Raw genomic sequence first — 27949 nt, forward strand, 5'->3', positions numbered from 1 at the left:
GCATTTTTCACTTCCTTGGTATTTAAATTGTTGTAGAAGTCATCATAGTTTCTCGCCTTTGCTTTTCCAATAATATTTTTTTTCTCGTTTCTGGTGGCCTTATATCTCTCTTTATCTTAAGTTTCGCCAGTCGTCTGCCAAATCTTAAAATTTATCTTTCTTAGTTTTGATTGCAGCTTGAACCTCCACGTCCCACCACCAAGTCTTCTTAGGGGCTAACTTAGTACCCTTAGACACCCTTAGAACCTGTTAGCAACTTTCTTAATATAATCCGTCATTACATTTCACATTATGTTAGCATCCCTATCACACTCCCACTTCCCACGCTTCACCACATTTATCTGTAGAAGGCTTCACTGATAAAATGGGAATAAATGTATAATGTTTATGAGTCCAATGTTTATTGGCCTAATCATATAGTTATACCATAGCACTCCCAACTTAAGTCCCAATCTGAAATTAAACAAAATTGCGTAGAAGTAGGGTTTCTGGATTCTAGACTCTAGAGAGCTACTAGGTAGGGCTTGCGAAGAGAAGACTGAAGACTGAAGGTTTCAAATTTCCAGCTGGATGGATGGGATATTAGCACAGAGAGTACAACTCTTAGAGAGGAGCTGAGGTCTGGAGTCTGGACTCTGAGTCTGGACTGCAATTCTGCATTATATTGAATTGATAAGGCAAAGCGTAGTTATCAACATTTTGTATTGAAGTGTTACTTGGCTTCTGAACTATTTTTTGTGTCTCACTAAAAATCTGTAACTTAGATTTGCACTACAAACCCTAACCATGAGTCCTCTATCTCACACACAGGCCTCAGCCCACCACCACAAAACCCTAACCATGAGTCCATATGTTCTCTTACCTTCCTCATACAATATTAGCAGAGAGTTTTTATAAAAAAAAAAAGAGCAAATATTTTTTCAAAATTTTTTTTTAAATAAAAAAATTGCAGAGAGTACTATTGATTTGATAAGGCAACTCACTACAGTGAAGCACATATTTCCACATTCGAGTATAGTCATTTCCCATTCATCGCCAACTCAGCTTGATTGCTTGTGATCCCATCTTATGTCCACCCATCTATTTATAGCCTTCCCACCTCTACCTTTCCATCACTCTTCATCGTACCTACCCTTCCTAATCATGTTTCTCTATCTTTTCTTCTGTGTGACTCTTCTGCACTAGGGTTTTAATTCTTGGGTAGTTGGGTTCCTTCTATAGAATGAGCTTTTTGTGTTCTTAACTGGGTTTATGGTATTTTGTTTTTATTTTTATTTTCTAAGGTTTTCTTCTTCCTCTAGAATCATGACAACTAGGTTATTGTGTTTATACATATTTATTAGTATTCTGGGAGTTCTGCTCCTTGTTTCAGAAGCCGGAAAGAGGAATATTTCTTTTTTTTTTATTACTGTAGCACAGCGTGTTCGTTGGTTTTAAGTTGAGGATTACTAGGTTTATGGAGTTTTATATATTAGGGTTTTTGTTTTCTTCTTCATCTCTTTTTTGGAAACTCAAAACTAAGGAATTCGTGTTTATTGGTTGGAGTAATTATTGAGTTTTGGTGATTAGGGTTTTGGAGAAGCCAAGAAGAAGAAGAAGAAGTAGGGAGCTTTCTTCAGTCCAGCCAAGATGGTTTTAGAGCTGATCTCTGCTGCTGACTCGTTGGTTCATGAACCCATCAATCATCTTGAAAGTGATGTGTTTTTGATCGAACGAAGCAGGAGTCTGAGTTCAGTTTTGGTTGTCTTGTCTTGGACTGAAGGGAGCTCCCTCTTTTGGCTTCACTGTTTTTTTTTTCTTTTTCATCTTCTATGAATCTGTATCTCTGATTTTTATCATCTTTGCTATTGACAGGTGTCTCTCTACTGGTTCAAGGAAGGAGAGGTTCTGGGTTAGGACTACGGACTACATGTGATGTGGGAGAAGAAAGGCTTCAGTGCTTCATCCTGTGTAGATGATGATATAGAAGAAAAATTTGTAATTAATTTGCATTTAGTGTTGGTTTTGTATAAAGTTTTGCTTGCTTTATTTAGAGATATAAATGATCAGGATCTTTTATTTAGTAGTTCTTCATGCACCCAGAGAGAGAGAGAGAGAGGGCTTCAGCAATTACTAAATATGGAAGTCTTTTTTCCACCAAAAATGACTAAATATTGGGGCAAGGAAGAAGTTTTAACCTAGAATTTAGCCAGTTTTGGTCAAAATCCCTCGTGGGAAACTACGCATCACCAATTATTAAATATGTGGGAATATTTTTTCACCAAAAATTACTAAATATGGAAGTCTTCTCTCTCATCCTTTCAGCTAAGGCGTTGTGGTGTGTCCAATGTTTAATCTGACCGTTGCAGGTGTATGTTCTTATATAAATGTGAGGTTAATATAGACATGTGGGATTAGTCAAACCAAAGGGTTGGACACCCTTCCCCATACCCCCCCCACCCCCCCAAAAAAAAAATAAAAATAGTGGGCTTTGAAAGCAGAAAACCAAATCATCAGGTGAAGTTCCTGCGCGCGTGAGTTACCACTCCCAGTATCAGCAGTGCCATATGATTTCCATTATTTATGGAACACTAATACTGGTTTTGTTCTGGGGAGTATTTCTGGGATTGAGAACGTGCTTGGTAACCAGCTTTTCAAAGTTTATTTTATTTTATTTTTAACTATTTCAATCCCCTGTTGATGATGAAGATAATTGGTTGATGACTTGTGCGTTCAATTTTTCATTGGGTAGTTAGATACCATGAATAATGATAATAAATTATCACCATACTATGTGCCATAAAAGAGAGAAATCCCTTATGCATATTAGATGAAAATCAAACTGAGACTACCATTTTGACTACCAAAATACCCATTTTCATGTTGAAATTCAAATTATCATGGTGCCGAGCACGATGTAATCAATTGTGGTTACATCAAGCAAAACCCTTTTCTTATATCACTTTCTAATTCTCAGCATCTAGATTGTTCCATTGGAACAAAAAAAGTGAATCAGGTGTTGCCAAATGAATTTATGCTGCTTTTATGTATGTCCATGGAACAAAAGAACACAAAAATGTTTCCTTAGAAAGTAACCAATACATCCCTAATAACTGAAAGTTTGTCAAAACGTGTACACGTCATCTTAGTATCATAAGATATTGGTTTTCAGTTTGATTCGATGTTTATAGTGTGCTACTATTTGAAAAATTTTAGGGAGATGGTTCTCTATGATGCCAATGTGAGAGAAATCTCTCATGCCGAGAATAGTTTTGTCAATAAGGGGTACACATGATTAGGTAAAAAAGGCATGTGTATTGTACGTGAATCACACACATTCATAATGTGAGAGGTTGGGAAAGAATTCTCACACTGTTGGCATGAGAATCTTCTCCCCTATTTTTTTTTCTTTTTCCGTAGCATTGAAAATCAACACATTACTATATTGATGTATATGGAGAGACCTCCTTAGTTGTATTCTATCTCTTTTATGGAATACATTTTGAGAAATTCGCTTTCTCAAAGAATGATTTTTCTTTTCTATAGAAAGATAATCAAACATATGTTCAAACCTCCTTAGTTGTATTCTATCTCTTTTATGGAATACATTTTGAGAAATTCGCTTTCTCAAAGAATGAATTTTCTTTTCTATAGAAAGATAACCAAACATATGTTCAAAGGGCACCTTAGATTCAATTCTAATTCTTAACTCTATCAAATCCAGGCAATTCAATAAAATTGCAAATTTGGTTTCAATTCTTAGAATTAGAGAATTGCCTTTGGATGCTCTATTTTGCTTTCCCATTATTCTCTCCATGACAATCCCTTCCCCCCTCTCCCATCCACATCCTTTGCAGTAAGCGATGAGGTGCATTGAACATCGGACGTCTGAGAGCATATGGGCACGCTTCTCAAGGGGCTCCCCAGCCACCCAATGTTTACTGCATCGGTGCAGCGATTGTAGACAATTTTCACACATTCTCCCTCCCCCGCCTCCGCCCCTGCCCCTGTCCCTGCCCTGGTCTTCGGCCTCGCCCCCTCTCCAAATTTGCTCTTGTTTCTTTTGTTTGACCATGAAAAGTTGATAATGCCACCACACTAGAGCACATGCAATGCATGTTTTTAAAAACTTTTGGCGTAGAATTGATGAAAATTACGTTAATAGTCAAAAAAATAAATAATAGTTGAAAGGATTAAGTTTCCTTTCACCCATAGTGAAGGGATTTCACATCTTAACCATCATTAATTCAGACTCCTAAAGTTATGAACAACTTCTCATAATGGGTCCGACATATTTGACCGTTGATTTCCTTCACCCATCTTATGAGGAAAACTTTTAACAAACGGGAATATCAAAAAGCTTGATCTTGCCAAATATGAAGGTGGGTCCATATTTTTTTTTTGCTCCTGATTAGCTAGACATGAGAGACGCTTAGCTAGTCTATTAAAGGTCCATCAATGGAGTGGACAAGAGGAGAATATCTGTCCCCAAACCTAAAAGCAAAAACGTGATTCACGATACCCTACGATGCCGCCATCTTTGAACTTAGGAGGGAGTTTATTTTCTCTCCAGATTGGTCACCTATGCCGTTAGACACCTCATTTCTATCTCTATATAAGAAGGCTACCCATCTCAGTTTTTTCATTGAACTCTTATACCCTAGAGAGAGAGAGAGAGAGAGAGAGAGAGAGAGAGAGATGACTTGACAATACTTAGAAGATCAGTATAAGGAGTCTCTTCAGTTCAACCGAGATAGTGTGAGGGTTGATCTTTGCTGCTGACTTGTTTGCTCATGAGCACATCAACATCGAGAATGGATCTGTTTCTGAATAAACAAGGCAGGAGCTGAGTTCTGTCGTTATTATCTTGTCTTGGACTGAAGGGTCTCCTATTTTGAGTCCTTACATTCTCTCTCTCTCTCTCTCTCTCTCTCTCTCTCCATTTCTCTCATTGAATGAAATTTATTTCTTTATTACTGATGGTGCCGTTTTGGCTTTCCTTTATATCTGCATGTTGAATGTGATTCTATTGTAGTGATAATAAGAATCTCAAATCAACACATCCCATGGATATTCTGGCAGTAGTGGATGGATTTTGGTGGTTACCTTTCTTTTATTACATAGAGAATTACACACAATATGAGAGAAGGAAATACCGTTGTAGATCTTCTAGCAAAAAGGAGAGCGTCGTCTCGATCTTCTATATCTTGGATGACACATCCTGATTTTGTTAATGATGAAATCCTTTGGGATGTACAGAAAGAACCAAGATTTATATTTTTCCATTTGATTTTATTTTCTTCATTTGTAGTTTCTTTGTTTTGAGTCTTTTGTTGATGGCAATGCTATAGGTGGGGTCTTCGGGCATTGATAAGGCTTTAGGCCTCTACTGATGGCAATGTCAAAGGTGGAGCTTAAGGTTCTTTCTATTTGTTTATGATTGTTGCGATTGTCTGGTTATGTCTGGACGCTTTCTTTGTACATCTCCTTCTTCTAATATATTCTTTCATTTATTGAATCATGGAAAAAACGAAAAATAAAAATTATCTTTTGAGTTTTAAAAGAGGGTTTTCTTAATGGGTGAAAGAGAGACAAAATTGAAAGAGGTGGAGGAAGAGAGTGAGGGGAAGACTAGGGATCTTGTTTTATTGTTATGCATTTTATTTTGATTTGTGGCTAAGTTTTGTTCTAGAGACTCTCATGGATATAGGCACAATGCCAAACCATGTTAACATTGTTGTGTTCTTTATATATTCTCATTTTACTGTATTTTCATGTTTCCACTGCATTCAAATTAAACCTCCATTCTTACCAAAAATTAAACTCCATTGTTGGACATTGTCCGCTTGAAATTTGGATGCCCTTAATGCTCCTTCCAGTCTTTTGTAGAGTTTGGTAATATTAATACCCTCAACCACAAGGTAGATAGGGTTGTTTTCGGAGCCAAGTAGCAATCCCATGAATAAAGCAGAATGGGTTGCAAACAATTTTGGAGGGGGGGGCTCTATTGGTGCAATAGTTAAGATGGCTTTTGGTGTTACCATTGCTCACATTTGGCAAGAGAAACTCCAAAATCTTCATCAATAAGACCAGAACCAAACCTCGCATAATTATGAATATTTGGTCTGATGTGGTGAACAAGATTAGTGAATTGGCTGAGATACCTACTTTTGAATGTAATTAATCATCATTATGCTCTATTTTTTTATTGTTTACTTGTGGAGCCTGTCCTGCGTGTTCTGGGGATCCTTCCTGTCCTTTAGGCTTGTCTAAAACGGTTGTTAGGGATTGCCTTCTTTGTATTTTCTGTTTTTCTCTTAATACATCATACTTGTCTATCCAAAAAAATTAAAAAAAGTAGTGGATTTGAGGTCAAAGGAAAGGAGTTGGCGAGGAATCATTTATAGGTCCAAAAGTTGGGTGTGTAGACCATGTGGACTCATCTAGAGCTTCCTTCGGGCTGTGGAGTGGTTCTTTTTCCTCAATTGGTTTTGCTTGCTCGGCTTTGGAGTTTGTTCTACTAGGTGGGGTAGTGAATTGTGTTTGCTTGTTTTTCTTTGGCCTCTAGGGGCTTGTACATTCTTCTTCATCTTTTTCCTTTATTGTGAATAAATTTGATATTACCTAAAAAAAAAAAAATAGCAATCCCTTATGACAATACAATCAAATACTAATTAAGTTCAATCAATACTCCTCCCCCCACATTGGCTTTCATCTTCTTTGCTCCTGCTTTTTGGTAGGGATGTCAAAAGCTAGCTTGCACTGTAGGTCCAACCAGAAATGACAAATTAAAGCCCAAAACTATACTGAAAGATTAGCAGACATTCTGGTGCCAATCTACTCTATTCATGATGATGCAATAGGAAGTATGGAGCCTAGATGTCATTTTGACACTAACGACTCTCGAATCCACAAGGTGAAAACCCTAATTTCAAGAGAAACTGAATTTACTCATAAAACTAGACATATATAATCTTTATTTCATCCAAAACGACACATTATAAGGTCGGATTACAAGAAAAAGGACCAAAATAGAAAAGGAAAATTATAATAGAATACGACTACTCCAGAGTCACGTACAAAACTTCGAAAGCCTAGTGCATCCCTTAAACATGCAAATTTGGCTTCCGAATTTATCAAAGCCTAAAGAGCATAGATTCCCATTTCTAAAAAGGTATTATGGCTCCTGTAACTCCACCTTGTTGAAAATTACAGTCTTCAAAAGTTGAGTTGGGATTAGTATATTTTTCCTGTTTGGGTGGACTTCTGCCATCCAACCAATCTAGGAACTCTTCAGAAATCTTCTCTACATCACATGATGCTTGGTTGTAGTCCAATAGGTGCCCAACTGACACTAGTAACAGACTAGGGCCGATATTTATAGACTGATTAGACTGTCTATGGCTTGATCAATTTGTTAATGACATGTTTAATACCCAATTAACCTAATTAATCAATTTAAAGACAGATTATAGGCAATTAATTTGATTAATTTGACCCCGATAATAAACCGATAACTGATAGGTTGAATATAAATATATCCATGCCCCACTTATGAGACATAATTTATTAACAATATGATAATAATGCGAGACCTTAAATTGGTGGAGACTGAATATGATTGACTGATTGACACCTCTAGTTTGTGTCTATGGCATCACAGATTTATCAGTATTTATTTTCCTAGACAAGTATTTTATTGTCTGGGCATTCCCTTATTACTATTGTGTTAGTTGCTATGAAAATAAATTCCATATGGCACAGGTTGGTACCCTTGTTTGAAAAATCTGCTTAATCACATAGGATACCTCTATACCAGTAGATTTCCAGGGCTCTTGCTTGCTCTCTGGTCATAATTGGCATTGCTGGGTATCCTGCTAGTAATCCTTTTTCAACAAAAGGAAGACATGACAGGATATAACATTTGACATATTTTCCGTTTGAGAGGGTGGGGTGGTGGAGAGCTAATGGATTTTGTCGAGATGGATCAACTCATCCAAATTTGGTATGATGAAGTCTGTTAGATACAAAGGAGAAATGAGCTGTCAGTGGTTGGAAAGCAAAAAAAAAAAAAAAAATTCAAGCCTTTTAGGGTTGGATGTCTATCCTACCCAACTGTTATTCCACAACTTTATTGGTAGTTCTCTTTCACCAATGCACCATCCTAGCCCTTATGAAGTTTACTGAATTTACGGAAAACTCATGATTTGTCAGCGGTTGAGGAGCAAAATTCTGTCTAGATTTCTACTTGTCATTCCCCATTTATGGAAAGTTCGAATTTCACCGACCCTCTCATCTAGGTCTATCCAACCCTCTCATCTTATTGGCCAATCCTAAGCAGCATTAGGTGGAGATGACTTAAGGGTATAATAAGAAACATCTAAGGTCCAGATATATGAGATTATACTTTTATAGTTTCTAAAATCTTAATACACTTCTACATAGGGGTCTAAGTTTGGCCTTGAGGTCTTGAACTCGTCCTGAGCCTGAATTCTGTCTAACTCGATTATGAAAGTCAACCCAGCTCAGCCTGACCCAATCCTGACTAGGGTTGGGCTGGGCTTGGGTTGAGACCTAGGCCCAATCCGACCCAATTTTAACCCTAATTTATTATTGTGTTTAGTAATAGTGTTCCCCTTCTCTTAGGCCCACATCATATGTTACACAAACCACATAATGTGTTACACAAGGGTTACACAAGTTGCTGGCATGAATTCAACCCACATCATGTCTTACACAAGCCACGTACTCTTATCTATTGAGCTAAGACGATCAAATGGCCAAACTATTTCCCCTCCCTCCCCCCCCCCCCCCATTCATTTTCTTTACATAGGTTGTCTTTGTGTCTTCTGTCATGTATTGATCTGAACTTTAGATATAGTAACAATCATGAAGAATTGGGCTAAATTTTGGCATGTCCAATTTTTGGGAGATGTGATGTCAAGTAATTAAAATGTCTATCTTATAATCAAATTGACAACCTTACTTGTTGCAAATTATGGATTAGAGGGGGACAAGGGTTGGCCATAATCTTAAAATCTCTCCACCTCCCTTTCCTTTGATATGTATAAGCTTAACATTTATGACCCCTTGTAGGAAAAAAAAAAAAAAATGCAAGACGAGCCAAGGTCAACCCGGCCCAACCCAGAGCCCAATAGGGTTGGGCCTAAGCTTGAACCCGACAGGATTGGGTTGAGGTTTTAAGAAACCCGACCTTGTTTCACCCCTACTTCTGCCTCATGTGTAATTCCTAAATACCACTTCGGGGTTCAAGTCTACTCCAAAATCTCAAAACATTAAAAAGAGAAAATGGGTAATTTACAATGCCACCTCTTGGAGAATGCCAATATTATAAGGACACTCACTCTCTTTCATCAAATTAGACTCAGAGCCCCAGTCGTCAGTCAGTGTTACAGAATATATCAAGAATGCTGACATCTACAATTCATTTTTTTTTTCTAAATACCATTTTTTCCTTTAAAAATTAGGGAGTACCGAAATTACCCTCATTAGTTTTAGTCCCCAAATCGATTGAAGAATAAAACCTACACTATTCACTTCATAACCGGTCACATGAGTTAGTCCCACTAAGTTGGAGAAGAAGAACGGAGAAGAAGATCCTTGGTGCTTTTCAGATCGGCGGCTGCAACCCCCTTCTGGCGACATCAACTGTTGGTTCTGTCTATGATAGTCATTTACAGACTAAAGTTCCAATTTTCAACCAGTGCCAGATCTCGTTCCTCCTGACGACTGCCAATCCCCTCTATCCCAACCCTAATGTATATTAAAAGTAATAACAAAAGAAAGGGAGGGGACCTAAATTGAGCTCCAACAAGCAAAGAAGGCTTACTTTCTCTGCTTTGTGATGTACTTAACGTCATAAATCTCTCCACCTTGGATTGGACACGGGCAACCTTGGCGACGGAGGGAACTAAGGAAAACCTAATTGCCCCGAAGTTGGGGAGAACAAAAACGTCAGCGAAAGCAGAGGATATGGTGACCTAAAGAGATTAAAACTAGGTCCTTAAAACTATGGGAAAATGTAATAGAATTCTGTGAATGAAACCTAAAGGGAGAGAATACCCAATCACTACAACTCCCAAAGAATTCCTAATTTCATCGACTTCTCATTCAAATCTGTCCGCTGCCTATGACAAGATATAATTGATGGATTTCGAATGGAAATAGATTTATGGTAATTGAGAAATAATGATTTGAGAGACCGTATCATTCTTTTCAAAGAAAAACAAAGAATTTAGATCAATGTTAATGCTAGTATTGCAGGGAATGAAACCCAAAGAATTAGGAGCTTGACAGAAAATCAGCACCTGACCTGATTGAATAAGATATCCTGAGAATTGAAGTTCACTTTAGGAAATTGAAATAAGAATAAAATCCACCTAATCATAATGCAAATACAATTCCAATCAGATAGCACAAATCTATTGTGCACATCGACTTGGATGGACCTTAACTGGTATTCTGGTCCAAAGGTTGCTTTATTCTTCTCTAACAACCTTGGTGATGGTCCAGGCTGGTTCAGGGAAGTGGGGAATAGGGAATGTTGTTTAGTACTAGTATGGTCATACCCATTGATTGGGACAGTCCACAGTTTCACCAGATGTATTGTAGGAACATTGGTGAAACTCATATGAATCTCAAGTTGCAGGACGGAAGTTGAGATTCAATAAGTGCAAAACTAGTTCCAAAATATATGAAATAATAAAACTGAGTAGCAGAACAATGTCACCAAAATAGAGAACTAGAGAACAATTAAGGAGAAATTTGATAACTTGTAACAGAGTGACAACCAACGACTTAAGATGAAAAATAGAGGAAAAATAAAAAAATAAAAAAACATAATAAGCCCTCTCGCTGGAGGCCTAAGATGGCAGCGATGGAAAGTGCACCACTCGCCAACGACGGAATGAGCATAACTCGCCGATGACAGGATTATCAACTCGGCTGGATCTCGTCGGACTCACAGGTCACGGGTAGGGAAAGAAGGAGAGAAAGTGATAAAAGAAATAAGGGTAAATGGAGGGGTATTTTTGGTACAATAAAGGGTGTTATACTCATAAGGGCTAAAGTGTCATTTCATAGCATTACTTCACAGAGATTGATGGCAGGGGGTCCAAGTATTATTTGATGAAAGAGAGGAGATGTCCCTAAAATATTGGCATTCTCCAAGGGGTGGCGTTGTAAATTACCCTAGAGAAAATTCCTCAAATATACAAGGATTGGATCCTCTCCAATGCCCCAGTGGTTCCAATGCACATCTGACAACTAGAAACATCTGGGCACACACCCTTGACTGTCGGATCCACATTGGTACATTGGGCACATTTAAAAGGATCTGGTTTAAGTATATGAAGGCACCAAAGATTTCAATAAACACATATGGAAGTATACAACTCACAACACTCCTCATTTGTACGCGCAACGAGACTCATATTTACCCAACGAAAAAAGAGGACTTCCATACACATGGACATTAGGGAAAGAAACTAGGAGCCACAAGCTTCGATGTCACGTCGAGGTTCGAACCTAAAATCTTAAACTATTAGTGTGGAGATAACAAAGGATATTAAGACACATCCAATGTCCTAGATAACTAATATGAGACCATACCTTTATGATTCCCAGCATCTCAAACATGGCTCTTAAAAGAGATTAGTTTCCTTTCCAAACATTTTGCGAATCTCATTAACAAGATTGACAGAGATTTTCCATGACAAGTTAATTTAAGACTGAAATAATAAGACAAAAATCATAATTACACAATTTTAATTATTTTTCTTTTTTTTCAAACATAGCCTAAGAATGCCAGCAAGACTCCAATTGAACTCTACCAAGACTCAGATCCTGATTAATTTAAAGCCCCAAAGCCCTACTTTCTCCCTGGAGGGTGATTAAGATCATTCAAAGTATTCATTATATGAAAATGTTTATTAAAAACCAAGGAGTCACCCTACATAGGCTCTTCCCAATATTGTGCACCATGGGCTCTGTACCTTTTGATGACTCTTCCATATTTCAGGTATGAATGCCTAGCAAATGACAATCCTAACCATCCGAGAAATTCAAAAGTTGATCATTCAACAGGAAATTCTCTTATGTGTGGGTGTGTGTGCACGGTCCGCAGGAAATGAAGTGTGTGTGTGTGAAATAAGGAACCTGTATTCAACATCCGAGTAATCAACAAAATTTAAGGAAGCTACAATTTCCACAAAGTTACATTCATCTTTCTCTTTATTTTCCTTCCAAATTGTACATTCCCCTAAAAAAGTGGAAGTTGAATTGCAATTGCTATTCGGCTTCTTGGCTCATCTATGAAGGTGACATATTTGCATAAAGAAGAGTGTAAAATAATTCAACTTCTGGCAACCTTCTGATGATCTGAATAAACCTGTTACTACCAGGTTCCTCGAGCAATAAAGGACCAATCTGTGCAATTCTAGGCAACAGCTTGGCGAGGGGAACTCCTCTTGAAGGATCACCTCCTAATTGTAACCCAAAGTCATCCATCAAAGCATCCACCACTGTTCTCAATGATATAGTGATAACATTTCTAAATTCATCACTGCAGGGAAACAAGCAAGAAAATGTAATAGAAGGAAAAAGGCACAACAAAAAAGGCAAGCAAAGAAACGGGGGAAAATAGAATGTCAGTATACCTCAGAAGGACGGCCCGTGTCTCCACCATGAGTTGATCGAGCTTGGTAACATCAGGACGCAGCGCACTAGATGATGTTGGCATTTGATGTTTGTATGATATAGCATTTTCTGGCATCAAATAGTTCACCCAGTGATTAGGGGGCCCCACACTCATGAAAATGTCCAGTATTTGCACAATGGTTTCATGAAGTAGGGAAGCATTTAATAGATCCCTCAGCTGTTTTCTGCACACGAAGGGAAACTGGACTATGTAAGCAGATCACCACTGAACAGTCTCTAAAAATTGACTTGAGGACCAACTGGAAGAACCTAACCAACCAATAAATAGGAACTTACCCCTTGAGAACTTCGGCTACAGCTGTCTGCATGTCTGAGATCAATGTGCTAATGCCGTAACCGGAAAGATAATCAGCAGCTGCTAAAAACTCTTGCTGACTGTGTCTGTCAAATGGGTCTGTTTCTTCCTGCAGACACAATCTGTTCTTTTAAAAGCAATACACGATCTAATCAATCCTAACCTCCTGCTAACGCTTGCCACTTTGCATACAAAAATTGGACAAATTTTCATGACTTATCAACACTAAAAACCGTTTTGTAATGAGTAGAATAACAAGCATACATTTGGAAGCTTAGTCAACGGTGCATTACACAGATATTAGATGGATCTGAACTTGTGAATTTGATGTTGCAGCAGTAACCAAAATAATCAAGAAAACCAGAAAATGTGATACTATGTCCACTCAATCCCGTCCCCACCCCAGGAAGGGTGCAGGTTGAAGGCCCATGACCCATGACCCATGACCCATGGGCAACCACCAGCCAACTATAATACAACCTCTACATCAAACAGGTGCCCCTGAAAACATAGAAAATAGCAATAAAGCTTTGGAATGGCTGTGTAGCATCACATGATATCTGAAAATAATGATTGTGGGTAGAACAGTAGAGCATAGAAGCAAACAACAACAACAATTGGTCCAACAATGCGAGCTAATCTTGGGGTCTTTAAGAGGAAATACTTAGATTGACTCAGTGAGGGCTATTGAGTAGGCCGGCAAACAGGGTTGTTGGTCCAATGAGTAATGTAGGACTAGATTGGACATCCAACTAGACCCAAAACTGCAGGAAATTATAAACCAAAGAACAACCAGTCCAATCCCAACAGTAGAACAGAAATCAGAATGTTACCTACCAGCCCAGCAGAATATCGATCTCAAAAATATAAAGGATAACAGAATTCCAGTCAACAGTAGTTCTTTAGAATTAAACCAGGAACAGAATAGGAGTACAACCAGATTCAGAACAAAAGAATAATGTAACAGCAATGCAGAAACTTCCAACAGCACGCGTTAAGTCTACAGATTGTAAAACCAGAATCTGCAGGTCACTAAAAGACAAAAAAAAGAGATTTTTAATATCTCACTATTCAGAGGTCAGATGGGGCTCCAACTTGGATCGAATCTAACCTGGACAGAGATGGACCTTCGACCAAATAAATTGGGTCGATCCGACAGCTGGAACTGACTAAACCAGTAGGACTGAAAGCTCTGTTTTCTTCAGAAAATCCGGGCAGAAACTGAGATGCACGTACCTGATTCGTAGCAGTGTGAAACCTTTTGAGGATAGAGAGAAATAGGAGAGAATAATAGAGCTTGAAGAAGAACCTCCTGGACTTCACGCCGCATGGAGTTGTCGGATCACACACCAACCCACACTGTGATCAAACACACAGCAGAACTCTCACAGAGAAGAGGCGACAGCAGCATACTTTGTTTCATAAAATCGTGGGGCATAAACGAACCCCTTTGCTTTATTTATAATGATGGGGAATGTTTACAAAATATTAGTAACTCAAAGTTACTAAAACTACTAATATGTAGTTACTAAAAACTGAAATTGAAATCTAACAAAATTAGAAACTATCTTATTACAGAAATTAGAAACTAAGTTGAGGCTGAAATTGGAAACTAAAATAAGTAATTACTATCCCCATCAATAGCCCAAATCGTGGGCCATAGAAGCAGGCTTGGTCGACCCAATCAGCTACTAGGGTGATGGTCGACCCTCTTCCTTCTTCTTACATAAGTCTTCAGTTCTGCATCAATAAGCATTGAGTGGGCCTCAGCGAAGCAAAGTGTGTCTTGTTTGTTAGAAAGGGAGTTTACTTACTTAGCTGGCCAGTCCCAGAAGGCAGTTTAGTTCTGTTAGAAAAGCGAGAGGAGCTGGCTCCCACTTATCAAAAACTGTTGGTCATGGACCACACCGCAACCAGACTCCACTTGTTCACTAAATCACTGAGGCTCCAATATATGTAAGGAGAAGACACAGAATTTGGATAGAGATATAACATTGAGATTTTCCCTTCAAATCTACACCTATTGCAATCTCTGACAGTAAACTCAACTTCCCCTTTCTTTTACACCAGTGAAGGGCTCATCGAGACTCGCACCTTCAACACAGGCAGCAGTGCTGCACATTCCCATTATATTCCAATATAACATTAAAAATCTTCAGTAGTTCTGATGAACTTTCCAGAGCCCAAGTCTCACCAACATTTGGCCAGTGTAATCCCCTTCGAAACCTCTCCACAGCAACTTCATTAGGGCTTCTGTCACCTTCAACAATTACTGATGTAGGGATCTTTTCATCCAGGCATAATTAAAGTAACCTACGGTTCCAAAACCCTGATATAGGTCGCTATGGGCCAACAGGAATAATAAATACCTCAATGCGTTGAGTGGCAATTTTGTAAACTCACAGTACAAACAAAGGCTCTTTTGGAAGAGGTAGGACTTCTAAGACATAATAACAAATAAACTTGGAAAAAAAGGATATATCTGGAATAACAATGAGAAAGGGTGTAAAACAGAAATAACTTGACATGGACTTTTAAGGATGTACCTTGTGAATAAGGCTCCCGCCACTACGGGGTCTGGGACTATTTCTTGACTTGAACCCATGACCACTTGGTCGCAATGGAGCAACCTAACCGTTGCACCAAGGTCCACCCTGTTTGAGACACAAGGACTTTATGGTGAAGAATATTAACTCACAGACTATTTGATGACCGTGCCGCACCATATCACATACTGATACGTACCGATACATGCCGAAATGTACATTTCAAGTATCAGTGTGTATTGGCATGTATCATAGGATACATATCAATACAAAAGGATTTGAAAACTTTCATGTATCGTATTGGTAAGGCTGATACAAATACACGTAGTGGCCGATATGGTACGATACGTACCAATACTTAAAACCATGTATCTGGGAGCTGAAATGGCACATTAAAATGCTATAAAATCTCCACCCAAATGGCTTGAGCAAAATTTGCACTGGACAAAAGGGTGGCAGACTGATTCCTCTACATCATCGCAAATTGCACGCCTGTTTTGTGAGTTCCTAACCCCCTATGATCAGATGATCCACAGCTAATATCTTCTCACGAACCATTACTACACAAAATCTAGGAAAAATCACCTTGATCTCCCTTCTCAAAAATCAATTAACAGAATATCCCCAGGGAGATTCGAGTCCTTACCCTCTCTGGATGATTAACCCTAGGGAGAGAGAGAGAGAGGAACAAGCTCAAAGAAGTCTTAACCCCCTAGCACGTGATCAGTCATAACAGTGGAGTGATAAACTAGAAATTTAAAAGAAAATGCATGCCCCCTGATTCTACTGCCATAGAAATGGGGGCTTTTTTTTCTCCCCTAAAGATCCATAATTAATTATTTAGAAAGTGAGGAGATTCTGTTAATTGCTTTTTAAAGAAGGTATATCAGTGCAGTTCTCCCAAAAAAAGTTACGCATGGTGGGACAAGGTTAGTTCATATAGTAGTGTGAGGAAATGGATAATCACCATATGTACTGTGGAAAAAAAAGACTTCATCAAAAACTGTCTTGAGGACCAAATCTCCATAATCTGAACTCTTCCACCTCCCTAAATACCACCTCTCAATTCAGCCAGTAATCGGATCATAGGATGAAAGGCTCCAACTCCCAATCATTAAGGTTTCAAATATTTGTGGATGCCATAGTCTACAACCTCCCTCCATTCATAGCAGTCCATCACCCAAGTCCTATTGTCGAGGAAAATGAGAAATAACTCAGGAAAATGGGATTTAAGATAACCATCAAAGCACGAAGACTGGTTATCCATGGTAATGCTACACAACCCAATCAAGCTGCCAACCCTTTGGTCTTGCCCAATTACATGAGTACCATACACAACCAAGAAAACACAACCAAACTAACCTGAAGATTAGTGTTGGCTCGGTAAGGAAATGGCTAAAATTCACTCATAACAGGCACAACAGATGCTCTGTCTATGGAAAAAAAAGAAGAACTTTTGGCAAAAAATTGCCCTAACAAGCAAAAGAGAAGATTGTGGAACAGCCCCATATATTGAAGAATTGAAGACTCAGATGCAGATCTCGAGTCCTTGCACTCTTTGGATGATGAACCCTAGGGAGATTCATCATGCATTATTGATTATTCTGACACTGACAATGATTCTTCTGAAAGTGAAGATGACGATGAGCTACTTATGCTTCAACATGATGGTAAGCAGCCAGTTATATCCATATCATACCATATGAACAATAAGAACTAGAATTCTTATCGATACTGGAACTCAAAGGAAGAAAATGGATTTATGGATGGAATCAAATATGCAATATTTACAGACAAAGGTATTCGGTTATTGGGGAACAATCAATATACTTCTAATGTTAAATCAGGATCAACTAGGACAGAAATAAAGCATTGGGTTGAACTTTTCTACAGTGATGAATATAAGCGCAATTGAAATTCTCGGGGAGTCATACATCTGTGTATTGATAAGACCATTCACTATAATCACCGCTCTTAGGCTTAATCTGTATGAAGAACCATTGCTCCCTAAGGAATGGTCTAGTGAGGATAGGCAAAAGATCTAGCTCTCCTCTTGGCTTGTGTCCTATTTTGCCTTGTTGACACAAAAGACAGGTTTGGACATAACTTTCCGCGTCTTCTTTCATCTGACGAATATGAAGCGCATGGATACAATTTATGCCTTGGACTAAAAGACAATTCCGAATCTACTTTGTCTACGAAAAAGAAGCTATAATTAATGCAACTATGAATCTAATGGAAAGTTTGATCTTGGCTCAGGATGAACGTTGGCAACATGCTTAACACATGCAAGTCAGACGGGAAGTGGTGTTTTCCAAGCTACTAGAAGCTCTTGGCAGTTTTTTAACTTGCACCATTTCTTATGTAACAACTTCAGTATGTAGGAGGAGAGACTTGCGATTTGGGCAGAGCATATCCACCGCCTGAGGGCTGGGGAGAGGGAATTGAACAGAGAGCAGAATGAACTAATATGCCATGGCTGTGCGAAAGCGCTACCTACCTCCAGTATTATCGCTGCTGTCTTTTTTGCAGCCTTTGTTGTTGCTGGAACTATGTGGTATGGTTCAACAACTACCCCGATTGAATTATTTGGGTCAACTTACTAATCCTATTTCTTCACAGCAACCTTTAGCTCTTGCCAAAGTGACACTATAACTGGAGAAATATGGAAAACAATTCCAGCTGATTGCTTTCTTTGATATTGGAGCTGCAACATCGATATCAACCCAAAATTACTCCCCACAAAGTAGTGGAAACCACGTCTGGAACACTTCAAAGCTGCCAATGGTGAGCATTTACTATTACTCAAATTTGACTCTTCCCTAACCTAACAATCCAGCACAAGTTTTAAGAATCCCCACAACCTAGAAAAGATTTGTTGATTGAGCTTGATATTTTACAGAAAATACCTATCTGCCAAGGTTGTGTGTGTGATCCTCATCTTTTTTAAGATTTAGGGTTTCCTATCTCGCCAGTTCTTCATCAGAATCAGTCAATTTTTTTAGGAGTGTTTTATTACCCTTACAACGAAATTCGATCCAAGTTTGGGCTCTTTCTGACGGTTGATTGAAGTTTTGGTACTTCTCTCATTTTCGATTTCTCCTCAGTGCCATCATATTTGAAGTAACTACTGCAACCTTAGGATCTGATGGGCAAGGTTGCAATGAATATACACCTTTTGGTAGGGGTGTCAATCGGTCAGGCCGGGCCGGTCTCGTTCGGGCCTAACCAAGCCTGGCGGTTTGAATTGCACCGTGAATGCCCGTTTACTTAAACGGGCCTAGGTTTGGGGGGCATGGTATGGTTTGTAATCGGACTAGTAGGTGTCAGGCTTTAATTGAGCTACCTTAAACGGGCTACGGACCTACTTAATTCTAAACAGGCTCTACCCTAAAATCATTTTTTAAGCGGATTAAATGCCTTTCCTTTCACAAGATTATCCCTTTCCATACTGCCAAAAGGGCTGATATCATCTTGTTTTGCAATTACTTTACACTATTTTAAAACCATAATTAACCCACTTGATCAAATTATCCCACAAGAAAAGGCTTAAACAATAGTTTTTAAGGATTGAAGCACCCACCATCTTTCTTCCGCTCCTGAAGTCAATTACCACAATAAATAATAGAAAGAGAAGGCTTCATGCCTAAGGCACACAAATCCAATGCATCACTATCTCTAATGAAACTCATAATAAAACTCGTGTATAAGCAGCGGAATAGAATCTGTGTCAAAGACATCTGGGATAGTTGCAATGGCAAAAGTTGTTAAATTAAAGATCCATTCAAGTCAAGAACAATGAGATCAAGAATATACAAATAAAAAAGCTGAAGCATTGCCTGAAAATATCATATAGGCAATGAGGCAATCAAGCATCATCAGCGTCACTTCCACCAACCTGAGCTTCATGACTAATCTAGTAAAAAAAAAAAAAAAGAAAAAAAGAAACCATAGTATGTGAAAATTTGAGGAAGATGAGAGCTTGAGAGACCACATCATACGCTTTTTGATCTTGAGGATGATGATGAAGGAGACGATGAGTCGATGAGAGCTTGAGGACCTTCCGACTTGAGGTTGAGGAAGAGTATGTGAAAATTTGAGGAAGAGTGAAGCGGGCAACAACAACTAGAGGGAAGAGGGGCAGTGGCAACTAGAGGGATGAGTTTAGTGACTCTAGTCGTTCTTTAGGCCTTTAGGGGTTTTTTCACGGGAATTTACCATTTAGTCATATAGTCTTTTCTCATATTTTGTATTATTAGTGGTAAAATAGGTATTTAGGCAGTTTTAATGGGGGTTGGGTCGGTCGGGCTAAATGAGTCGGTTCTAGCAGGCTTCTTAAGTGAGTCGAGTCGGTCGGGCACCCGACGGGCTAGTAGCCTGCACCGTAAATGCCCGTTTAATAAACGGGTCGGGCTTACGGGCTTAAGCCCGACACGTTTATTAAACGAGCCGGTCCAGGTTGGGCCTTAAGCGAGTCGGGCTCGGTCGGGCTCACCGGTGGGGGCTAAGGATTGACACCCCTACATTTTGGTGCTTGCTCTGTGAAATTGGAGGAAACTAATTACCTCACCTGGTCCAGAACTACCTATCTCACTATTGCTGGTAGAGGTGTCACTGGACATATCATAAGAAAATCAAAGAAACCCTCTGAAGAGGGTACCCCTCAAGACAAATGGATCACCAACGACTCTCTAGTAATGTCTTTTTTGATCAACTCTATCATTAGTCTATTTCTAGAGGATTCTTGTTGTTAGAAACTGCTTCTCAAATCTGGGCTACTGCCAAGGAAACCTATGGACAAATAGGGAATGATGCTCAGGTATTTGATCTTCGCAAGAAAGTTTTTATCACTACTCAACAGAACCTCTATGTGTCCAAGTATTATGCTGAACTTCGAACTTTGTGGTATGAGCTTGATCACTTTGCAAATCATCATCCTTCTAGTGTTGAAGACATTGTTCCCTATACAAAACATGTAGACAAAATTAAGGTGTATGATTTCTTGACTGGTTTGAAAATTGAGTATGATCAAATTCGTGTCCAAGTACTTAACATATCTCCTTTCCCTACTTCGGAACATGCCTTTGCCCTGGTTCACATAGAGGAGCATTGTCGTAACACTATACATCATCCTACCACTAATGAGAAATCAGCCCTGGTTCCACTACTTCTGAGGGAACAGCCCATACTAGTGACACTACCAAGGAGGTGGTGAAATGTGAACATTGCAATAAGCCATATCATACTAAAGCAACATGTTGGGAACTTCATGGGAAACCAACTGATTTTGAAGCTAAACGTGCTCGTGGTAAATCCAAGAACAAGGCTCATCAGGCTGAAACTATTGACACACCATCTACAACTGATACTGGTCTCTCCCATGGGGAACTCCAGGTTTTTAGGCGTATGCTCCCAATTTCACCAGCTCCTACCAATTTAGTCCCTTCAAGTTTCAACTTTTCCCGTTCAGGTATCTTGTTTGGTGGTCACCGTGCATCGGTAGCCTCCAATCCTTGGATTAGTGATTCCAGTGCCACTGATCATATAACTAGTTCTTCCAACCTTTTTCTCACCAGTATTTAACCACCTCAAGCAGAGAGAGTTAGGGTTACAGATGGCACCCTATCTTTTGTCTCCGGAAAGGGTTTTATCCAGTTGTTCTTCTCTCACATTAAATTCAATTTTATATGTCTCTAACTTTACTACTAACCTGCTATCTATTAGTAGTCTTACTAGAGAGTTAAAGTGTGAAGTAACATTTTTTTCCTTCCAACTACATTATTCAAGATCTAGTAACGAGGAAGACGATTGGATGTGGTAAGGTGCAGGGTGGGCTCTACTTGCTTGATGATGGTTGTCTTCCTATAACAACGGTTTCTACTACTACTCATCAGCTATACTTTATTTCTTCTAATCTACAACAATGGCATTGTCGTTTAAGACACCCTCCATTTGGACATTGTCTCTTTTATTTCCGCAATTAGTTAAGCAATGTAATAGGGATGATTTATTTTTGTGAAGCTTGTACTCTGGCTAAACAAACTTGTTCCAGTTATTTTTCATTAAATAAAAGTAAGTTCTTCAATTTTCCATTTGGTTCACTTTGATATTTGGGGTCCATCTCGCCGAACATCAATTTTTGGAAAACGATGGTTCTTTCAATGATTGTTACTCACGCACAACGTGGGTGTATATGATGCAACACAAGAGTGAGGTGTGCAGTTGTTTTCAACACTTCCATAAGATAATACAAACACAGTTCAATGCTACTCTGAAAATTCTTCGAAGTGATATTGGAACCGAGTATATGAAGGGCCAGTTCTAGAAGTACCTTGCTAATTATGGGATTATACATCAGACTAGTTGCGTTGGTACTCCAGCTTAGAATGGAGTGGCTGAACGCAAGAATCGGCATCTACTAGACATTGCCCGCACAATGATGTTCGCTAGACAGGTCCCATCTTAGTACTGGAGTGATGACCTCACTACTGCCTACTAGATCAACCACATCCAACTCCAGTCCTTGATTCCCAGACTCCTGTTGTTCTAAAAGGAGATTCATCTTTTTTGGTTCCTTCAAAAAATTTTGGGTATACTTGTTATGCTCGAGATCATCACTCACTAGGGAAATTGGAACCTCGTAGCATCAAATGTATCTTTCTGGGTTATTTATCTACACAGAAAGGATACAAATGTTACCATCATCCTACTCGGTGTACTACAGTCACCATGGATGTTGTGTTCCATAAGTTTGTTGGCTGCTACTCGCCACCTCTTTAGGGGGAGTCAAGTATTAATAGTGAAGAGGTGACTCCAGATCTGCCAAATCTACTTGCTCCACCAGTGTACCCATCATCCTCCTCTGAAGAAAGTGAGGGAACAAAGATTGATGTTCCAGCTCAGGGGAAGACAAAGATCATTGTCCCAGCTCAGGGGGAGATGACTCCTGTCCAGCATACTATTGGAGAATTTCAGAGGTAGATCGATAATTCCACTCTCCAAGTGTATTGTAGTGGTCACACAAGAAACAAACAACTTCAGACCACCACCACTACTACAACACCTTTGCATATCCCTTCGCCAGCTTCGGATCCAGAGCCTACTAAGCCTAACACATCATCAGGTACAACTCCTGACCAACTTATTGCTCTTAGGAAAGGTATTACGGCTTGTACTCAACACCCCATATCCCATGTTGCCTCTTATGATTCCGTTTCTCCCTCCTATCAAGCATTTGTGTCCTTTCTTTCTTCTATTCGTGTCCCAAAAAATTGGTGGGAAGCGTTTGCAGATAGAAAGTGGAAGGCAACAATGGTGGAAGAAATGGGAGCCCCAAAAAAGAATGAAATATAAGAACTTGTGAATCTTCCTCCTAGAAAGAGACCAATTGGGTGTAAATGGGTGTTCGTGGAAAAGAAAAAAATTGGATGGCTTAGTGGACTGGTACAAAGCTAGGCTGGTGACTAAGGGGTTCACTCAGACATATGGAATCGACTACAAGGAGACATTTGCACCAGTTGCTAAGCTGACTTTTGTGTGAGTTTTACTCTCATTTACTGTAAATCTGGGATGGGATCTCCAACAATTTGACATTAAGAATGCTTTCGTTCATGGAGAACTCGATAAAGAAGTGTATATGGATATTCCACCAGGATTCTCCAGTAAAGGAACTCAAGGCAAGGTCTGTAAATTGAAGCGTGCTCTCTATGGGCTGAAACAGTCACCTTAGGTATGGTTTAGAAGGTTTGCAAGGCAATGATCTCTAAGCGGTACAATCAGAGCAATGTTAATCACACATTGTTCATAAAAAGGTCTGGTGATAGAGTTACTATGCTCATTGTCTACATGGATGACATTGTGGTAACAAGAAATGACAATGTTGAGATTGGTCGTCTCAAAAGCTTTCTTGGTTGAGAGTTTGAGATAAAAGATCTTGGAAAACTTATGATTGAAGTTTCCCGGCTTTCTAAAGGCATATTTATTTCTCAGACGAAGTACATCCTTGATCTGTTATCTGAAACTAGATTGTTGGGTTGTCATCCTTTGGATACTCTTGTGGAAGCTAATACCCAGCTCAAAGAAAAGGAGGGTGAATCGGTGGACAAAAGCCGTTATCAACGGTTGGTTGGAAAGCTGATCTATCTCTCCCACATGACCTGATATTGTTGTGGTTGTTTGCTTGGTAAATTAGTTTATGCATGATCCCTATTCCTCTCACATGGAGGCAATTACATGTATCTTAAAGTACTTGAAGTCAGCTCCATGAAAAGGGATCCTTTTATCTCATCATGATCATTTCAGAGTTGAAGCCTATATAGATGTTGATTGGGTTGGTTCTCCTGATAGAAAGTCCATCTCAGGTTATTGTACCTTTGTGGGTGGGAATCTTGTCAGCTGACACAACAAGAAGCAAAATGTGGTGGCTAGGTCCAGTGCTGGAGGAGAGTTTCGTGCTATGGCACAGGGGAATTTTGAGTTGTGATTACACATGTTGTTGGATGATATTGGTGTGCTTGTTCATTTTCCTATGATGCTCTACTATGATAACAAGGCTACTATCAGTATTGCTTATAATCCATTACAACATGGCTGTGCCAAATATGTGGAGATTGACAGACACTTCATTAAAGAGAAGTAGGATGCTGATTTGATTTGTATTCCCTTTGTGATGTTTGGTGATCAGTTAGCTGATGTGTTCAGTAAAGGGTTAGTCATGAAGGTATTTCATCCTTGTTTAGTCAGGTTGGGCATGTGTAATATCTATGTGCAAACTTGAGGGGGAGTGTTAGAATATGTGTTTTAGGTGCCGCAGGAGCACAATGGTACTTCCCCCCCTCCATTGACCCTATTTAGTGTGGGGCGGCTGGATGGGGGTATACTTGTAATTTTTTATGTTCTTTGCTTATTATAAATAAAGGGCTTGTGTGATCAGTTAGATCATTCAAGCATTCTCCCCATTCATGTTGTGAACAGTTTTACTTTAAATCTTATCATTATTTTATGTCAAGATAAAGTTTGTCTTTGTGTCACGACATCTTTAAGTCATTATAGATGTAAGCCGTATCTGTAATTGTAATATTGTCAAGCTTGTGCAATCAAAACAAGTTGAACTTTGTGGTAGCCTATAAATACTAGGATTTTGAACATTTGGGGGCATAAACAAGGGAGAAATGCACTGACCTCCACATCTAAGAGTCTTTTAGTCTTGTATATTCCTTCTTCTGTTTCTATATAGTGAAAAATCAGACTGAGCATCCTCCTGCACCGGAGTTTTTCCCTTTGAGGGTTTTCTCAGTCATAAAAAATTGTGTCTTAATTCTCTTTTATCTGTTGCTCTTGCATTGTGTCTGTATTCGTCTATGAATACTTGAGTTTTTGGAAAGGCTACCACCATGCGAGTCTGTTTGTTCTTCATGGACTATTTCTAGTCTGACTTTACTCTTACATAAGATAGGAAATCATAAACAGTTGGGTTTGAATTCTTATATTGCCATTGTCCTCCATACATAGTACGACTAATCCTATTAATCTGATTTTCTAATAAACACTAGCAATAGCACCAGATACAAATGATTTAAACCATCCCAAAATTTATATTAAAAAAAAAAGGGAAAAAATCTCAGCAACTAGCAACATTGACAACAGCATATCTTCCCAGTTTTAGAAAAATGATGTCAAGAAGCAGAAAATGATAGTTACAAGGAACAGAATATCTGTTTTACCAGGAACATTGCCCATTGGACAACCTAGATAAGTACTCGGATTTTGTAGAGATGTGGAAAAGAAAGTAGCTCTTACCAGAAGTTGGGAGCTTTCCAGATCCCTGGCTGTATCAATGTATAGATGTCTGCCTAAAATGTTGACTTGTACTCTTATATATAGGCTAAGCATTGTCATCGCCCACAATGACAACACCATTCGTGTGAAACCTGGTAGACAAACCAACTATGCTAAGACACAGAAACCAATCATTTCTTAAAATTCCATGTCATTCACCTACCCAGTGCAATGCAATTTCACTCAAGAAATCATAACTAAAATTTAGACAAGGCAAAAATCAAAATAAGTAGAACAGGTTCATACTTAGAATTTTGAGATTTTCCCATAGTTGGCGCTTCTCCAAAGAGGTAAGGGTGTTGGACTGACCCTTCCCCTGCTCTAGCCTCGCAGTCAAGTGTGAATGGTCCAACTCTTCTGATATCCGACTACGCAAAAAATGCATTGCAGAAGGCAACGTTATTGAATCTGCTACTCTTTGAATGTTCCCAAAATGGGCTTGCAGTCTACCAATAAAAAAAAACAAAAACAGAAGTCAGGAAGATACGCGCGCAGACAATATCTAGTGGAGAGAGAGAGAGAGAGAGAGAGAGAGAGAGGGGGGGAGAGATTGAAGTAATTTGATTCTCTTAACTGGGCCTTAATGAGTTCCTCTGTTGCCCGTCCGCCTTCAAGTTCTCTCTCCAAATCAGAGAGCCTCTGCTTGTGAGCATGATAAAGCTTATAAAAAACATACCCACTTCCTATAACCCCCACCGTAACAAAAACCTTCCTTCTATGTCTTCTCCAAAAATTCCTACATTCAGAAAATGGAAGACAATCCCCAAATCAAGAGAACACAAAATAATAATAATAATAATAATAATAATAATAATAATAATAATAATAACAAATTTTTTTTAAAAAATTCTAGAAACAAAGCAGTTCCTACAAGAATGACCACGTAAAATGGACAAATATGGAGAGGCCAATATAAAATCAATAAAATCAGCTCCTTTGCATAGACAAACAGGAGGGAAAACAATCAAATAAGAAAACTAACCTTAAAGAAAGCATCTTTTATGCTAAGAAATCCAGAAACCCATCACTAAATTTTTATTTCCTGCTGGCCCATAAGAATCCCGAAGGGATGGAACCCTCCTAAAATCTTAATTACGCAAAACGATATCCCCAACCTCAAGGCATAAAGCGAAGGAATTAGAAACCAGAACAGAACATCATCGAAAGGGTTTATAAAGAGAATAGAAAACCCGCCACTATAATTTAGCCAGAGATTGAAACAGAAAGACAACGCGAGCTTTATCTTCCGGATTGGAGCTTCTCAGGCCTGACAATCGGAGATCTTGACGATCTTGATCAGTAAGACCTTCAAATTTTAGCTGTGACTACAGAGAGTGGTTGCTTCTGGTCGGTTCACAACCATTACGTTCTGTTTGTAAAATACCAACAACACATTTGGGGGAAAAGGCAGGAAGGACAGAGAATGAGAGAGACGGTTTCCCCACATGAGATTTTTATTTTTTTATTTTATTAATATGATAATGTTCACGACAACCGAGTGAACATGTTGTGCTCACAAGCCCTTCATGCCCTTAAATTAAAGGTTACAAAGTACCCTCTCCCACCTTCACAGCTGCGACATTGCTGTAAAGAATTGATAAGGATGTGAAAACTTAAACGATATTCCAAAAAAAACAAAAAAACAAATCACAAATCGAAACCATTTACCGCAATAGATCCAAGCCATTTTCACATAAAAACGTTTTATAAGTAGTTCAATTTTGAGCTCGAAACTGTTTAGTTACACGGTTTAAATTGAATTAAATCAATTTAAGTAAATCATTAAATCGATTAATATATACATGGTAATTTTAAGTCATTCAATTTTAAGTTTACATATATCTTAATAAAAAAATTAAATTTATATGAAACAATTATTAAAAAATACATAATATATGTTATTTTTATAGCTATTTCATAAAATTTAGAGGTAAATAAGCCTTTTTGAATAAAAATACCCTAAGAAATCGTTTAAAACCGTTTAAATTGAAGCTTTTTATATTTGAAACCATTTGTTATATGATTTGGTTTTGATTTTACCTAGAAATTCTTGCACTGAACTTAATCAAACCATTTACATTTTTTTTTTTAGTGGAAGAATCAAGCCATTTACACTAAAACCAAATGGATTAACACCCTTATTGGTTGATATATATATATATATATATAAATTTTTCATACTAATTCTTTTCCCTTTTGAATTCAACAAGATATATTACAGTTATAGAGCTATAGTTCCACATTGATTAGTTTAGGTTCTTGATACTTTCATATATTTGAGGAGTTTTCTTTACTTAATTCCTTAAGATTTTGGATAGACCTTATATGGTATTAGATTACAGGTCCCCTTGTTATTATTCTTAAGTTGTATGTCTATGTGTAGAATCCGGTATATCGAAACTACACGTGAAGGTAATATTAAGATGTTGGCAGCCATAGAGATTTAGTTCGACATTGATTAATTTGATACTTAATGCCTTCATATAGTTGAGAAACTCAGTCCACTTACGGTTTGTGTTGAACCCTCCAACAATATTAGATGTTGGTTCCACTA

The 27949-nt window shown here is 38.5% G+C and overlaps 1 protein-coding gene across 1 annotated transcript; it reads right to left on the reverse strand.

Annotated features, from left to right (window-relative positions):
- Nucleotides 1–12161: 12161 nt before the first annotated feature.
- On the reverse strand, nt 12162–26809 carry LOC122083587 (peroxisome biogenesis protein 3-2-like). The gene is made up of 7 exons (XM_042651454.1): nt 26378–26809; nt 25970–26131; nt 25642–25841; nt 25357–25487; nt 12994–13121; nt 12657–12881; nt 12162–12562 (listed from the first exon to the last, which is right to left on the reverse strand). Exons 1-7 carry the CDS (start codon nt 26389–26391, stop codon nt 12310–12312), a joined length of 1113 nt encoding a protein of 370 aa, XP_042507388.1. The 5' UTR covers nt 26392–26809; the 3' UTR covers nt 12162–12309.
- Nucleotides 26810–27949: the final 1140 nt, after the last annotated feature.

This window comes from Macadamia integrifolia, chromosome 1, assembly GCF_013358625.1.
Source record: "Macadamia integrifolia cultivar HAES 741 chromosome 1, SCU_Mint_v3, whole genome shotgun sequence".
NCBI classification, from domain to species: domain Eukaryota; kingdom Viridiplantae; phylum Streptophyta; class Magnoliopsida; order Proteales; family Proteaceae; genus Macadamia; species Macadamia integrifolia.

What these genes read in the sequence shown, in the direction of transcription:
- LOC122083587 (XM_042651454.1), bottom strand. An exon ending in GAGGAACTCATTAAGGCCCA is followed by an intron (nt 25,842 to 25,969) that starts GTTAAGAGAATC and finishes TTTTATTGGTAG; the next exon opens with ACTGCAAGCCCATTTTGGGA. An exon ending in ACACGGGCCGTCCTTCTGAG is followed by an intron (nt 12,563 to 12,656) that starts GTATACTGACAT and finishes GTTTCCCTGCAG; the next exon opens with TGATGAATTTAGAAATGTTA.